The sequence below is a fragment of the Budorcas taxicolor genome, chromosome 19 (genome assembly GCF_023091745.1).
Source record: "Budorcas taxicolor isolate Tak-1 chromosome 19, Takin1.1, whole genome shotgun sequence".
NCBI classification, from domain to species: domain Eukaryota; kingdom Metazoa; phylum Chordata; class Mammalia; order Artiodactyla; family Bovidae; genus Budorcas; species Budorcas taxicolor.
In genome coordinates, this window is record NC_068928.1 from 38,410,844 (window position 1) to 38,425,526 (window position 14,683).

At 52.7% G+C, this 14,683-nt stretch overlaps 1 protein-coding gene across 1 annotated transcript; it reads right to left on the minus strand.

Moving 5' to 3' along the window:
• Nucleotides 1-2,208: 2,208 nt before the first annotated feature.
• TBX21 (T-box transcription factor 21) lies at nt 2,209-12,475 on the minus strand. The gene is made up of 6 exons (XM_052658698.1): nt 11,982-12,475; nt 4,567-4,721; nt 4,087-4,208; nt 3,342-3,491; nt 3,131-3,192; nt 2,209-2,889 (listed from the first exon to the last, which is right to left on the minus strand). Exons 1-6 carry the CDS (start codon nt 12,473-12,475, stop codon nt 2,271-2,273), a joined length of 1,602 nt encoding a protein of 533 aa, XP_052514658.1. The 3' UTR covers nt 2,209-2,270.
• Nucleotides 12,476-14,683: the final 2,208 nt, after the last annotated feature.

The window sequence follows — 14,683 nt, forward strand, 5'->3', positions numbered from 1 at the left end:
TTTCCTTCTTCTGACTAGATGGTAATGAAAATTACCTCTGGGCTGAGACCAGTAAAAGAGTTCATGTGAACTATGAAACAAGCAAAATTTTCCAGGCTCTGAACAGAACTGGAACACCACCCCAAAGCCTGTAACATTGTTCCCACATTAGAATGGTATACTCTGGACTGGGGTGAGGCAAACATAGTAACTCTGACCTTTTACTATTTCCCATAGCTCCTTTTTTAACCTTTGCATGCTCTTTCAAGAAATATTTCTCATCTTGAAGGAAGACTTATTTTGAGTTCAGCAATTCTCTTCACTCATTTGAGAGTTTGGGGGGGGGGTCTTGATGGTTTGCTTGGTGGGTTGTTATTATCATTAGCTTCTGTTAATGAAAATTTGATAGTTTTCATTAAGAAAAAAAAGCATTTTCAGTATGATTCCAATATCATAAATATACTTCTGTCTATCTAATCCATCTATTGTTAGTGATAATTATTCATGGGCAGTAAGAGTTAAGATAATTTATTGTTGTCTTCATACTTTTCCACAATGCTTTAATTCTTTAAAAGAAGCATGTATCATTTTACAACCACAATTCAGTATGTTTGCAAGGAGAGAGAGAAACAGCTAGAGGATGATAATATTGACAATGATAATAGTTTACACCTTGAGGGCTTACTGTTTTTCTGGCACTGTTTTAACTCATTACATATACTAGGTTGGATAAAATGAAACTGCCAGTATTTGGCTGTTCTTGACCTTTGAAAACAGCAATTTCATGTGGTCCTATTTACGTTTACTCCTTAATCTTTGAACAACCCCAAGATGAAGATGGAGATCCCAAGCTGCCAGAAATGCACAGAAAAATCAAGTGTCATCTTTTTCTGCAGAGCCCCCACCCTCTGGTCTTCCCCTCACATCCAGCTCTACAGTCAGGGTATCCCAAGATACCTTAAGAGGTGGCATCAGCCATCAACCTGAGCACCAAGGCAGGACATGCAGAATTGCTCTAATTCAGTTTATCCCGAGTGAAATCACCTCTAGTTTCTAGGAGGGTCTTCGGAACTTCAAGTTCTGTTCTAGAGCAGAGAGAATAGTTTGGGTACAGCTGCAGTTCCCAGTAGAGTCCCCGCCTGTGTCCCCCACCCAGGTATCAAAGCAGGACACGCTTGACAGTTTTGTGTTTATTTCCAGAAAGTGATGAAGACAAAAGTAATATATCTGGACACCACTCTCTGTACAATAAATAGCCTCCCCTGTTTCCCAAAAAAGAAAAATGTATCCTTACACACCATCCCCTGTCCCCTTGGCAAGTCAGTGCTCTTTTTTAAAATGAAAAAATTATTTTATTTATTTATTTTTGGCTGTGCTGGGTCTTCAGTGCTGTGCGGAGCATTTCCCTACTTGCGGGGCTACTCTCTAGCTGTGGGATGTAGGTTTCTCATTGAGGCGGCGTCTTTTGTTTCAGAGCGCAGGCTCTAGGCTCGCTGGGTTCAGCAGCTGCAGCACGTGGGCTCAGCAGGTTCAGCTCCCGGGCTCCAGGACACAGGCTCAATGGTTGCGGGGCACGGGCTTAGTTGCCCCACGGCATGTGAGATCTTCCCGGGTCAGGGATTAAACCCTGTGTCTTCTGCACTGTCAGGCAGATTCTTCACCACCGAGCCACTTGGGAAATCTCAAGACTTTGCTTCTTGAGTCATGCACAATCCCCCGCCCTTGCCAGCCCCTTCCTCAGGACTCCACTGTGTCTAAGAGGGTGGGGCCCAGGCCAGTTGTTCAAAGTCACTCGGGTCCTCTCCCTGACCCTGGCTGGCTGACTTACAAAATCCACATGTCTTTATTTCCATATCAGGGATTAACACACACAGAAATGAAAATGCTGACAGTTACTCTACAGAGGAAGAGATCTGAGTCTCCAGCTGGGCCATCCCCCCTGACCCTGACACCCCCACCCCCAAGCCCAACCCCAACCTGCAGAAGAGAGGAAGCTCTTTTGTGTCCCACACCTTCCATGGTCCAGTTTATGTTCTCCAGCTGGGAACCCACAGCCAGAAGCAGCACCAGGTATATGACTGTAGTTGGGGCATAGGACAGTCCTCACAGGTTTCCCGGTGGGCCAGGAGACAGCAGGTGAACCTCAGAATCCTTCTTGGCCCCCCTCTTCCTCAACCAACTACAAAAGGAGACAGGACAGAAGCAGCTGGGGACGGCTCAGTCCTGAGTTTGTGGTGTGGTTGGCGTCACCAACCTAACGACGCTCTTCCTTTTCGTCTCACGTCATCTGCTCAATTGGAAAAACAGTTATAAAACTGGCCTTCAGTTTCCTTATTGAAAGGAGAAGGGGCCCCCGCAGGAGAGGAGCTGTCACCGCTGGAAGGATAGGGGGACACACGCCTCCTCTTAGAGTCTCCTTCGCCCAGTCCTGAGTTGCTGGACTCCGGCCGGAGTGGGGCAATGTCAGTCCACAGGGAGGGGGAGCCCTGCTCCTCTGGCCCCCGCCCCTCTGAGGCTCCAGGGCCAGGTTCCATGGGCAGAGTTCGCATGGAGTGGAACCAGTTGGTTGGGCCCACCTTGGGAGGGTACTGGGAGCCCACAGGCCAGCCTGCTCCAGACGCCAGGGCTTCCTGGCTTCGGTAGTAGGACATGGTGGGCCCGGGCGCGGAGGGCAGGAATGCAGGCTTCATGCTGACAGCGCGAAACTCGGCCTCGTAGCTGTGGTCCCGGGGGGCTCCCAGCCAGTAAGTCTGGGGAACCACATCCTTGGCCTGGCCAGGAAGGTCGGGGTAGAAACGGCTGGCGACGGGATACTGGTTGGGGATGAGAGGGGAATAGTGGTCTCCTCCGAGCAGTTGACAGTTGGGTCCAGGCGGGGAGGGGACGCTGGTGTCAACGGATGCATACATGCTTTAAAAAAAACAAACAGGGGGCAAAAGACAGGGGGTCACGAATAGAACTGGTCAGTTAGGAGCCTGCCTGCTGCACGACCCTCCCCATACCTCCTTCCTGACCTGCCCACTGCCCTTTTGCACCCACTGCACACTTCCCCACCGCAGAGGCAGAGAGGGTTGAGCACTTGTCTGGAGTTCCAGTCCCAGACAGACAAGGAAGGCCTCTGCCAACATGAGTTGAACCCAGGGGCACTTACGACTCAAAGTTCTCCCGGAATCCTTTGGCAAAAGGGTTATTATCAATTTTCAGCTGAGTAATCTAGAGAGAAGGGAAACAGTCATCTGAGTGCTGAGTCTGAGGCTGAGGAACTTCCAAATTCACTCGCAAGAAGTCAAGGGGCCCTGCTCTTCCCTTCTTCCCACCCAACCTGCCCAGGCTCAGCCTACCCTCGCGCAGGCAGCCCTCACCTCGGCGTTCTGGTAGGCGGTCACGGCAATGAACTGGGTTTCTTGGAAAGTGAAGACGTGCGTGTTGCAGGGCGCCTCTGGATCTCCATCGTTGACTTCGACAATGTGCAGCCGGGGCTGGTATTTATGGAGGGACTGAAGCACAATCATCTGAGGCGGGTGAGATGACTGTGAGCATGGGAGGAGGGAGTGCAAAGGAACCCTCCCCTCCCCACCCCACCTATGGTCCACCCTATGGCCAAGCTACAAAGGACCCTGAAGTCATTGTGACCCTTGTTCTGCCCTGCCAACATGTAACTTCTCCCAAGCCTCCAACCTCAGTCCTGAACCTCCTCAGGGCACCAGTGCTATTCTCTTGCCCCTTTCCTATCTCCAGATGGCCACTGTGACCAAAGTATTAGCACAAACAGGGCTTCTCAGGGAATAAGGGCATCTTTAATAGGTTTGCTCAACTCAAAGAAACTCTGCACCCTCTCCCTAGGACCACCAGTATCGACTCCATACCCAATACTAGCAATTGCAGCTGGGATTCGGTGAAGAAACACCCAGGCTGGGCTGGCCCACGTTGGCCTGAATGTGACCCCCGTCTGCCTTGAGATTCAGCTTCCTCTCAAGGTGGGTGGGAAAGAACCAGAGTCAGAGAGGGAGAGAGGTCACTCTTATAGAACAGAATCAGCCTGCAGGACCCACTGTGGCCTCAGGGACAGGGAGAGGTGGGGGGCTTTCCTGAGGGGAGGTGTCCCACCTGGGTCACATTGTTGGAAGCCCCCTTGTTGTTCGTGAGCTTTAGTTTCCCGAACGACACCTCCTGGCGCATCCAGTGGGCTCCGGTGTTGGGGGAATCTGGATGGACGTACAGGCGGTTCCCTGTGGACAGTTATATCTTTTTGGCATGCAGCTCCTGGGACCAGGTCCCTGGTCATATGGGGCTTCCTTTGCCTGTTCCGAGGGGCACAGCAAGAAGGATGGAGGGGGAGGACAGCCGGGGCAGGATGGGGGAGGTGTGGGCAGAGGACCGAGCTGAAGACAGGACAGAGCACAGAATTAAAGTGAGAAGTGGGAGGGGAAGGGGGGTGGTGGGATGGAGTGGATGGGGCGGGGTGGAACTAGAGAACTAAATCCTAGCAGTCAGAGGCAGGGGGTTGGGGGGGGTTCCTCTTGGCTCCACCAGGGGGCGCACAGTCTTAGAGAAAATCATGCCCCCGGTTCCCAAGGAGGCACATACCTGGCATGCTGCCCTCGGCCTTTCCACATTGCACCCACTTGCCGCTCTGATACCGCCAGTGGTGCTGGTCCACCAAGACCACATCCACAAACATCCGGTAATGGCTGGTGGGCTCCAGCCCAGCCACAGTAAATGACAGGAATGGGAACATCCGTCTGGGGAGAACAGAGAAACCCACCAATATCATCAGCCCGCAGTCCCCCGGACAGCCGTTTCCTGGGCAAAGGCCACCCATCAGTGGTGTGCTGGAGCCAGCTCTCATCCTCACCAGAGCCAGCTGGGGAAGTCCAGGAAGTCTGCCAGCCAGTTGTTCGACAGCAACAATTAAAAATTAAATCAGGTCTTCCCTGGTGGTCCAGGGGTTAAGAATCCACCTGCCAGTGCAGGGGACATGGTTCGATCCCTGGCCGGGGAAGATTCCACATACCGTAGGGCAACTAAGCCCACGAGCCACAACTACTAAGTCCTTCGAGCTCTAGAGCCTGTGCTCCACAACAAGGGAAGTCGTTGCAATGAGAAGCTGCTTACCGAAATAAGAGTAGTCCCCGCTTGTGGCAACTAGAGGAAAGCCTGTGCAGCAGTGAAGACCCAGCACAACCAAAAATAAATAGCAATAAAAATTAAATCATAGAAACTACCATGAAATATATTACAAGTCAAGGTAATAAATACTCAAAAAAATCACTTCTCGATATTTTTTACTACACTTTACTATTATCTCTGCTCTCGAGATTGTTTATCGGTATGGTGGAGATATACTAGATAATATTTGCTGCCTCACGTCTCTTCCCAACTCCAAGTTCAGTGATAACATGTGGGCAGCTTGCAAGGGAAATCAGCAAACACTATGAAGCAGGGCTTAAAAAATTTTTTTTCTTTTTGAGTGTCAGTTGCTAACATTAGCTGTACACCCGTCTCTAGCCTTAGTTTGCTCCCTGGAGGGGAGCAATGCCACAAGCCAGCCCCAACACAGGCTGTTCCTAGTAGGTCTTCATCTGGTCTGGCCTCAGTCTGTCATCCATCCTCTCGCTGCGGCTCTCACGGTGCTAACACACACCTAGCCCCAGAGCGGTCATCTGCAGGCTTTCCCTGCCCCATCCTCCTGGGCCTGACGTCTGCAGTGCTACCTGCTCCAGGCCTGGGTCTTCAGACAAGTAGCTGAAGTCCTAGCCGGAGCTTTCCATCCACCTGGACGAGGGAATCTATTGGGCACAGTTCTCGTGATCAAAGTCCTGGTTCCCAGGAAAAGTGGAGGAAGTTGGATTTGGGACGCTGTGCTATTGTGCTGAGTAACAGATTCAGAGGACTAAGCACTGCCATACCACAACCATCTCCATCACCTCCAGCATCACCACCCCATCACCACCATCACTACAACCAGCACCTGCAGCATCACCATCACTACCACCACTATGATCATTACCTCCACTATCACTCCCCCACCCCAACACCACATCAGTACAACCAGCACCTCCACCACCACCACCATCATTACAACCAATATCTCCACTATCAACATCATCATTATTACAACCAACACCTCCACCATCACCAGCATCACTACAAGGAACACCTCAATGACCACAACTCCCATCACCACCATCACTACAACCAGCACCTCTACCATCACCACCGCCTTTCCGGCTTAGCCTGTCTCTTCTAACTCAAGCAGGAAGAGCACACTTTTTAAGACGGCAGAATCAAACCCTCATCAGAATTGCTTTTCGTTCCCACACACTTCTCTCCTCCTCCTACAAGAAGCCCTGCAGGGCGGGAAGAAAGGCGCTGGTCCATGAGTCAGGAAACCTGGGGGATTGAGAGTTCCAGGGGTCAGGGAACACTTTCAGGTGGATCCCAGTCTACAGTCCACGGGATTGCCAAGAACTGGACACAACTGAGCATGCACGTGTGTGCGCGCACACACACACACACACGAGTCCCCAGAGGGTCCTAGAGCAACATCCCTAATAACCTTGGAAAGATCTCCGGGGAGAGTACTGTCACCTTCCTGCCTTCCCCAGACTCTCCTGGGCTGAGAAAAAGAGACTTACTGGCCCTACGGCCTTGGATAAGTTAATTCCTAAACCAAACCTCACTTTCTTCACCTATAAATGGAGATAACAATTCCTGTCCATTTTTCCTCTCAGAGCCGTTAAGAAGTTTGAAAGATGTGCAACTCAGCTCACCGTCTCCCCTCTCCCACCCTCTTCCCACCTTCTCCCAGGCCCAGAGTGATCAAAACTCTCTGGCCTGGCTAAAGAACCCCAAGCAAGAGTCCAGAGTTCTGGTTTGAGGCCTTGGGTCCCAGGAGCTTAGCGTGCCAGTCAACTGGAGAAATCAAAGTTAGGGATGAGGCTTTGAGCAATCGAGAGTGAGAGAATATTTTCAAACCATTGCTACCACTAACTCATTTTGCAACAGTGGTCAGGTCATTCATGCTTCCTATATTGTACCCAGTTCCTATCCAGACACGTAGTAAGAAAGAGAGAGAAGGGAACTTATTCATTGTACGTCTACTCATGCAGCAGCCAGTTCACTGAAAAAGTCCTTTGAGGTACAAAATGTTTTTTTCCAATTTTATATCTGAAGAAAATGAGGCTCAGAGAAGTTTGGTGATGGCTTCTTGGTGGAAGCACAGAGCTGGAGTCTCCTGATGGCAGGGCACGTGCTATAATCCCCACCGTCCCCTCCTGCTTCTTACTAGTAGAGGGACAAGCAGGAGACACAAGGAGACTGGGGCAGGGCAGGGGAGAGGGAGAGGACAAGGGAGGTCTCAGCTTCACTCGAAAGATCTAGACTCACCGTCAGCTGGGATTCCGAAATAGCCCTTGATTTACATGACGCTTTGCTGGGAAGGAAAAGGGAGTCTGATGCCAATCTGAGCCCCTAGAAAAGAGAGCTCACCACTCCTTAAGGACCATGCACCTTGAAATGATTTGCCGAGTCATTGTACCCCTTCCCCATCCTGAACACTTCCGACAATGCTCCAATTCGCAGTTATTAGGCACAAATTTAAAGGAGATGGTTTTTATCAGTCTGGGCTTCCCTGGTGGCTCAGACGGTAAAGAATCTGCCTGCAATGTAAGAGAGCTGGGTTAGGAAACGGCAACCAACTCCAGTATTCTTGCCTGGAAAATCCCATAAACAGAGGAGCCTGGTGGGCTACAGTTCACGGGGTTGCAAAGAGTTGGACATGACTGAATGACTAACACTTTATCAGGCATGTTCCCAAAATGTTTCAAAATTGATAATACCTAATTGCTATTGAGCCTGCAGGATAATTGGTCCTTTCCTCCACTATCTGTGGGGGTGTAAATTGAAACCACTTTTGAGGAGGGGTTTTTTTTGTTTGTTTTCGGCCATGTTCTACCGGGAGTGTGGGATTTTCCCCAACCAGGGATCAAACCCCCATGATCCCTGAAGTGGAAGTTTGGAGTCTTAACTACTGGGCTGCCAGGGAAGTCTGAGGAGCATGTTCCGGCAATGTTTTTACGGATCCAAATGAAAAACGCACCTGAGCATCAAGGGAGTGCCTCCTCCCACTAACCTCGGATCCACTAAATAGAAATCAGACGGCCACCAGCAAACAGGGGAAGAGAAAAACCAAAGCCATTTTCACCCATCCCACGAGAAATGAAGCCCATCAGCCCAAATTAAAGCAGGCTTAAAGCTAAAAATATTTTTTCAAGATCTAAAAAGTTCTTGGAGTTGGAATATAGAGAGGAGAAAACCAAAAGGGCTGAGGCCTGCGATCGAGGATAATGCGGGACTGAAATTGTTTTACCAAGCCCTAACCTCGCACAAACATACACAAATGCAAATAGAGCTGTTTAACAACAGAGTTATCTTAATTATAATAATCAATTAATCACACCCAGAAAAATGGGGATTGCCAGCAATTACTGCACACCCACACACCCACACACAGAGACAGCCGCCTCGCTCTTCCTCTGCTGAGAATGTCTACCATTGACTATCAGACAGCCTGCCTCCCAGAAACAACACGAGGCTGGGCAACATGAGTGCGCTTATCAGACCAGGAACACACAAACTCGAACTCCAAACCCTCCAGTTGGCCGGTCCATCTTCCTATCATCTGTTTCCCCTCCCAGTCCCATCTGAGCTGCCTGGATCAGTCTCTGGACTCCAGAACCACCTCCCCCCGGCCCTCTCCCCATCCCATTCCTGCTCTGGAGGAGAGCATGACTGTGTGTCCTGTCCACATTGCGGGGTGGCTCTAGGGTGGGTAGGAGAGGAAGAATCTGGGAGGGAGTGAGTCAGCCCCAAGGCGAAAGGCTACGGGGCTGTGGGTGGGCCTGCTGGAAGGATTTTTCAAAAAGGAAGAAAGTCGTGGGTGATGTGGTGGTGACTGACGGATCACTGGAAACCATAGAGGGACAAGCCAGTCTACCAGGGCAGGAGGACAGAAAGGGAGCTGTTCACTGAGCCCGTCTTGCTTTTCAGAAGCCAGTAGCAGAAGGAAATGGCTGCCGACTTCCCAGATCACTGGAGCCTAAGTTCACAGACCCGGGTGCCGAACTGGGGACCGTGTGTCCTCTGTCTCCTCCACCGCACCCTGGGGCCCCTGAGGCCTGATCCAAGAGGAGGCCTCAAGGGAAATGGTGAGAGGCCACTGTCACCTTCCAACAGCTCCAACCCACGAAGTGTCCGAAGCAGTCCGTCAGGATGGATTGAAAGCGTGAGGACTGCAAAACTGGAGTGCGCACAAGCATACAAAACGATCAGGGAAATTTGAAGATATTTAAGAATTTCTTTTCAGGTTTGCTAATGGTATTGCGTTTATTTAAAAAAAAAACATTTTTAGAGGTGCACAGATAACTACTTAAGGATGAAGTGATAGTGTCTAGGATTTACTTACTAATTACGCTATCACTAACATAGTTTCAGACCCGAGGTATGGACGTTAACAGAGAAAGGAAAAGTAGACATAGGGTTGGACTAGTATCGACAGCTAGGTAATGGGTAGATGGAGATCTGTTACACGTTTCTCTTCACTTTTGTATATATTGGAATTTTTCATAATAAAGGAAATTAAGTGTGTGGGTTTAAATAAAAGAGAGACAACAAGGGACTTCCCTGGTGAGTCAGTAGTTAAGACTCCAAGCTGCCTAGGCAGGGGGCTCAGGTTCAATCCCTAGTTAGGGAACTAAGATCCCACATGCTGCACATGAGTGCAGGACAGCCAAAAGATAAAAAAGTAAAATAAAAAAAAAAATAAAAGAGAGACAACACAACTGTCAACAGAGGATTATTCAGCAGGAATGTAAAGGAAAAGGGAGGTTGTAAAGGAGACAACCAGCACAGCAATATGTACTGCACTGCACCCTAAGACCCACAGCCAGTCCTGCACCCCCAGATCCCATCCCTGAAGTTCTGCTGAAGCTCTGTCTACCCCAGCCCTCAAGACTGGAGGGTCAGGGGCCTGGCCACAGGTCTGTGGGGAGACCCCAGCAGGCCGCCCCGGGGAGGAAAGGCTTCCTGCTTCAACGGAGTGGAGGCTTGAGTTCGGGTCTGCCGTGTGACCGAGTGAAAGCCATCAGCCCCCTGCGCCTCAGCGCCCTCAGCTGCAAACGGGGAGGCTGCTTGGCCTACCCAGTGCAGTGAAATAATGGAAGTGAAAGCACCATGAATGCATCAAGGCCTTCGGACAGTGTTGGTGGCTGTTTTTACCCCTGGTCTTGGGGGAGCAGAGAAAGAAACCCAGGCACATACCATCTGGGAGCTGGTGCCAGTTCTGCCAGCGATGGATGTGCTATGTGACCTCAGAAAAGCCTCTTACTGTCTCTAGGTCCCTGTATATCCAGGAAGAAGACGGAACAGGACCTTCTGGGTTCCCTCCAATTTAGACATGACAGCTTAGAAGCCTGGGCTGTGCCTAGGTGCACCCAGAAGGGGGCTAGGGTTGGGGGAGCAGAGAGGAATTATCAGATGGCCTAGAAGATGAAGGCCAGGCCATAAAAGAAAATGCCGTCTTTCCTGGGTTCATCCCCGAGAAAGAACAGTTCAGCAACTTGAAGCCAACTGTGATCGGTGGACAGGTCCCTCACTTCCAAGCCATCCCACAGAAATCATTCATCAGGACGGAAAAATGTTCCAGCAATGCCCAGATATTCAGTCTACCCTGAGGGATCTAGTTCCACGGCTCAGGCTCTACTGAGCCCAGTGCATACAGGGTAGGGTTTGGGGCCAAGGGTGCTGCTTGAATGAATGTCAACCCTCTGGCCCAGCATGGCCTCTCCCCTCTCCCTTCCCGAGCCCCACACTTCCTATCTGCTCTTCAACACCTCTTGGGTCCACTGATGACACAGTCGCTCCACACAGAGGCCCTCAGTAGTTCTCTGCCCACACAGAACCCCCCTGGGAAGGGTGGGTGCACACTCTCACCCACCAGACACAGTCAGGGCCCACTCAGTGGAGTTTGCTACACAAATAACACACAAGCTGCAAGTTTCTCTTTCTTTCCCCACGTAGGAGACTCTCTCCGGAAGCAGCACCCTTAGCCCCAAACCCTACCCTGCACGCACTGGGCTCAGGGGAGCCTGAGCCACGGAACCAGGGGTTCCCCAGGGTGGACTGAATGTCTGGATCAGGGTGGGGCAGGCTTTCGGGGACAGGCCTTGAAGGGTACAGAGAGTGGGACTGGCTGCCAGCTGGAACCCTTGAGGTCGCTTCACCTGCTCAGGCCCATTGACATCTGTGCCCTCAGGCAAGGACCGTGTGGGGAAGGAATCTGTGCCCTCTCCCACTGTATCATCTCCCTCCCCCCACGACGCACACACCAGACACATGATCTCAAAGTACTACCGGAAAGGAAACTTGGCGACTATATCTCTGTGTCACCAAATCCCAGTTTTACACGTCTCCCTCCCCTAGAGCTGACCTGTATACAACAGCAGCCAGGGCGCTGGGAGAGGTGGGCACAGAGGGCCCCTGAGATGAGGGCTGGTTTGCTGCCCGCTCCACTGCAAGACTCGGCCCTCCCCTCGGTTTCCCAGCACATAGGGGCGAAGAGGTGTTCTGCTCTGTCAGACCCACATCACACACTCCCCCTGCGCCCTGGGTGTCCCCCGCTCAGGCAGAGAGCGGCACACTAGTGCCTGGGGAAACCATAGGCACCCTCGCCCTAAACCAAACCATGGCTCCCTGTGTCTCTCTCCTCCGTCACTCACGGGTTTCGGGTTGCGCCTGTCGGTGCAATGTCCCGAGAGTAAACAACCCCCAGACTGTCCGTCCCCACCTCAACTCCCTCCTTCCCCTCAAGGCCTGAGCCAAAGCTGCGAGGGACACGGAGACACTAGCAAGCTCTCGACAGGAAAGCAGAAGCGCGTCTAGGTCAGGGCGGGCAGGACGAAGGGGCTCCCGTCGCTCGGCGCTCCGGCGCGCGGCTCACTCACCGTCCCTGCTTGGTGATGATCATCTCCGTCTGGTGCTGATTGAACTTGGACCACAACAGGTGGTTGTTGAGCGCAACTCTCAGCTTCCCGGACACCTCCAGCCCCGCCGGCAGTGCATAATCCTCGCGCGGCCCCGGGTAGAGTGCGGCGCGCGGGTCCGGAGCCGAGTAGGCGTCCCCGAGCTGGTAGCCCTCGGCGCCCGGCGTCGGCGGGAAGGGCTCGGTCGCCCCGGGGAAGCCGGGGGCGGCCTGGGGCCGGGGCGGGTAGGCGTAGGCTCCGAGGAAGCGGCCTGGCGGGGCGGGCACCAGGGCGCCCCCGGCGTAGGGCGCCCCCAGGCTGGCACCCCCGCGACGGTCGGTCGCGTCCTGCGCGCCCGCCTCCGGGTAGAAATAGCGGTTCTGCGGGTCGGCGCCTGGCGCCCGGCCCTCGTCGCTCGCCGGCATCGGCTCGGTGCCCGTTAGCATGTCTCCGCAGCCTAGCTCCACGATGCCCATCCGGGGCGGGCTGGCACGTTCCCGCGGGCCGTCGAGGACCGGCCCCTCTCCGCGCGGGGGCGGGCGCGGGGGTCGGCTGGGCAGAAGTGGGTGGGGGCGGGGCGGGGGCCCTGGGGCTGGGGGAGGGGCGGGGCCCCACCGGAGCCCGGGCTCGGACGCCTGGGTCCTGCGCCCGCGTTTGGCGGGCGCGCGGCAGCTCCCGGGCTCCCTCTCCAGCGGGTCGCTGTCACTAGCGTCGCGGCGCCTTTGCTGTGGCTTTATGAAGCTCTCTCGGCCACCACCTCCCCACCCCGCCACCTCGGCCCCGCCCCGCCTCACCCCGCCCCTCTTGGCTAATAACTCGGCAAATTCTACACGGTTGGTGAGGACTGTAGGGCCCCCATCGTGCAGAGCAACGAGTCTCCGGTGCGCCTTGTAGTTCACGCTCAAAGACTTTATGCTTTATGGGAGAGTCAACCCCTCCACGTGAAACGCCAGACTGTTTCTCTCCTCTGGACCCTTGTGGAAATTCCACCCATCCTTGAAGCTTCAACGCAAAGGCCCCCTCCTACGGGAAGCCTTTGGTGATGACCCAGATGGGCTTCCTCGCAGGCTCCGAGCTGCTTCGCCCATGGTCATGTGACAGATGTTCACTGATGCTCGCTATGTGCCCAGGCTCCGTGCTGAGTGGCTTTGTGTGAAGTGTTGCGCTCTTCCTCTTTGCCAGAGGCCAGGGGGGCTGTGTCCCATGCATCTGTTCCTTCAGCCCTAGGGCAGACGTGGGATCTGGTGGGCAGCAAGAAGAGTTCCTTCAAGCGAACTGCATAGCAGCAGCTGAGGGTTTGCGCCCAGGTGTGTCAGCCGTGGGCGCTGGAAGCGGCACTGGACTACCTGTGCTCAGAGTCCCAGGACTGGCTCTGACCATCACTCAGGTATATGTGACCTGGGCAAGTCACTTCCTTTGCCTGAAGGTCAGCCTCAAGTCCCCTAGGCTAGAGAAAACAAACTGATGCATTTTTCAGATGGCCTGTGAGCCTTACACGAGAGGGGACACCTGGGTGGCACTTTACAGTCTATTATTATACCTGGATGGAAAAGCAGCTTTGAACAGACCCAGAGCCGGCTGACAGGAAGGAAACCCACCACAAGTTCTGAAGGGCTGCCTCGGTGGTAGGACTCTGGGGGCTTGTCTTTCTCTGTTTTCCTTTTCTGTTAACTAATGTAGTTATATTCCTTTTGTGATGATTGTTTTTCCCCTGATTGAAAATATCTTCATTGGGAGTTTTCCTGTGAATAAAGATAAAACACACCCATATAGAAAATTTAAGCAGTACAAAGAAGTAAAAATAGGACTGTGTATATCACTCCAAATTCCATCCCCCAGAGGCAAAAAGGATTACAATTTTGCTGAAGACCCCAGACACCATTCCTTGCACATCCCCTCTTGGTCTGTCTTTTGCACACACACACACACACACACACACACACACACACACACACATACCATACATACATATATACACGCTTTGTAATGATTTTTCACTCAACAAGGTGTAATGGAATTTTTTACATGTCAATATATAAAGATTTACATTTGTAAGAGTGTTTTGAAAAATTCCCTAACATTGTCATCATGTTTAAGGTTAACCTCTTCTCTTTCCTCTTCCACCCGAGCTCTCCTCAGTTCTCCCCTGGGAGCTGGCCCCATCTCTGCATCCTTGTCCCAACTCAACAGGGCTTCACCCTCAGGGGCCCATGGGGACTCTCTGCTCCCAACTAGAGCTGAACCAAGAGGCAGGTTGGCAGGTGAAAGCAAAGCTGGGGACCCCAGGAGGCGGGCATGACCCAGGGAGAGCGGGAGGAAAGAGCTTGAGCACATCCTCTGAGCACGGAGGCCAGCACACCGCAGCACCAGATCCCGGAACTGGCCTCCTCCTGGCCCATTACCCACCTTCTCCATCCTTACAGAAGGGGGGAGTTTCTGCCTGCTGTTCCATGTGGGCTGCATTGCTTGAAAGAGAGGGTAATCTTGAGACCCTTGGCTACTTTTGGGGAAACATGAAAGATTTTAGTAAGTCTTCCTTGAATGACTGGTTTCCCCAGGAGACACGAGGCTGTGGGATGCTGACACCTCTTCTGGGAGACATTCTCGCTAAGTGCTTGGCTATGGAGGGCCAAGTGGGGCCCTGTTCCTCCCTGTCTCTCCCTCTCCTCCTCTCCATGCTCATT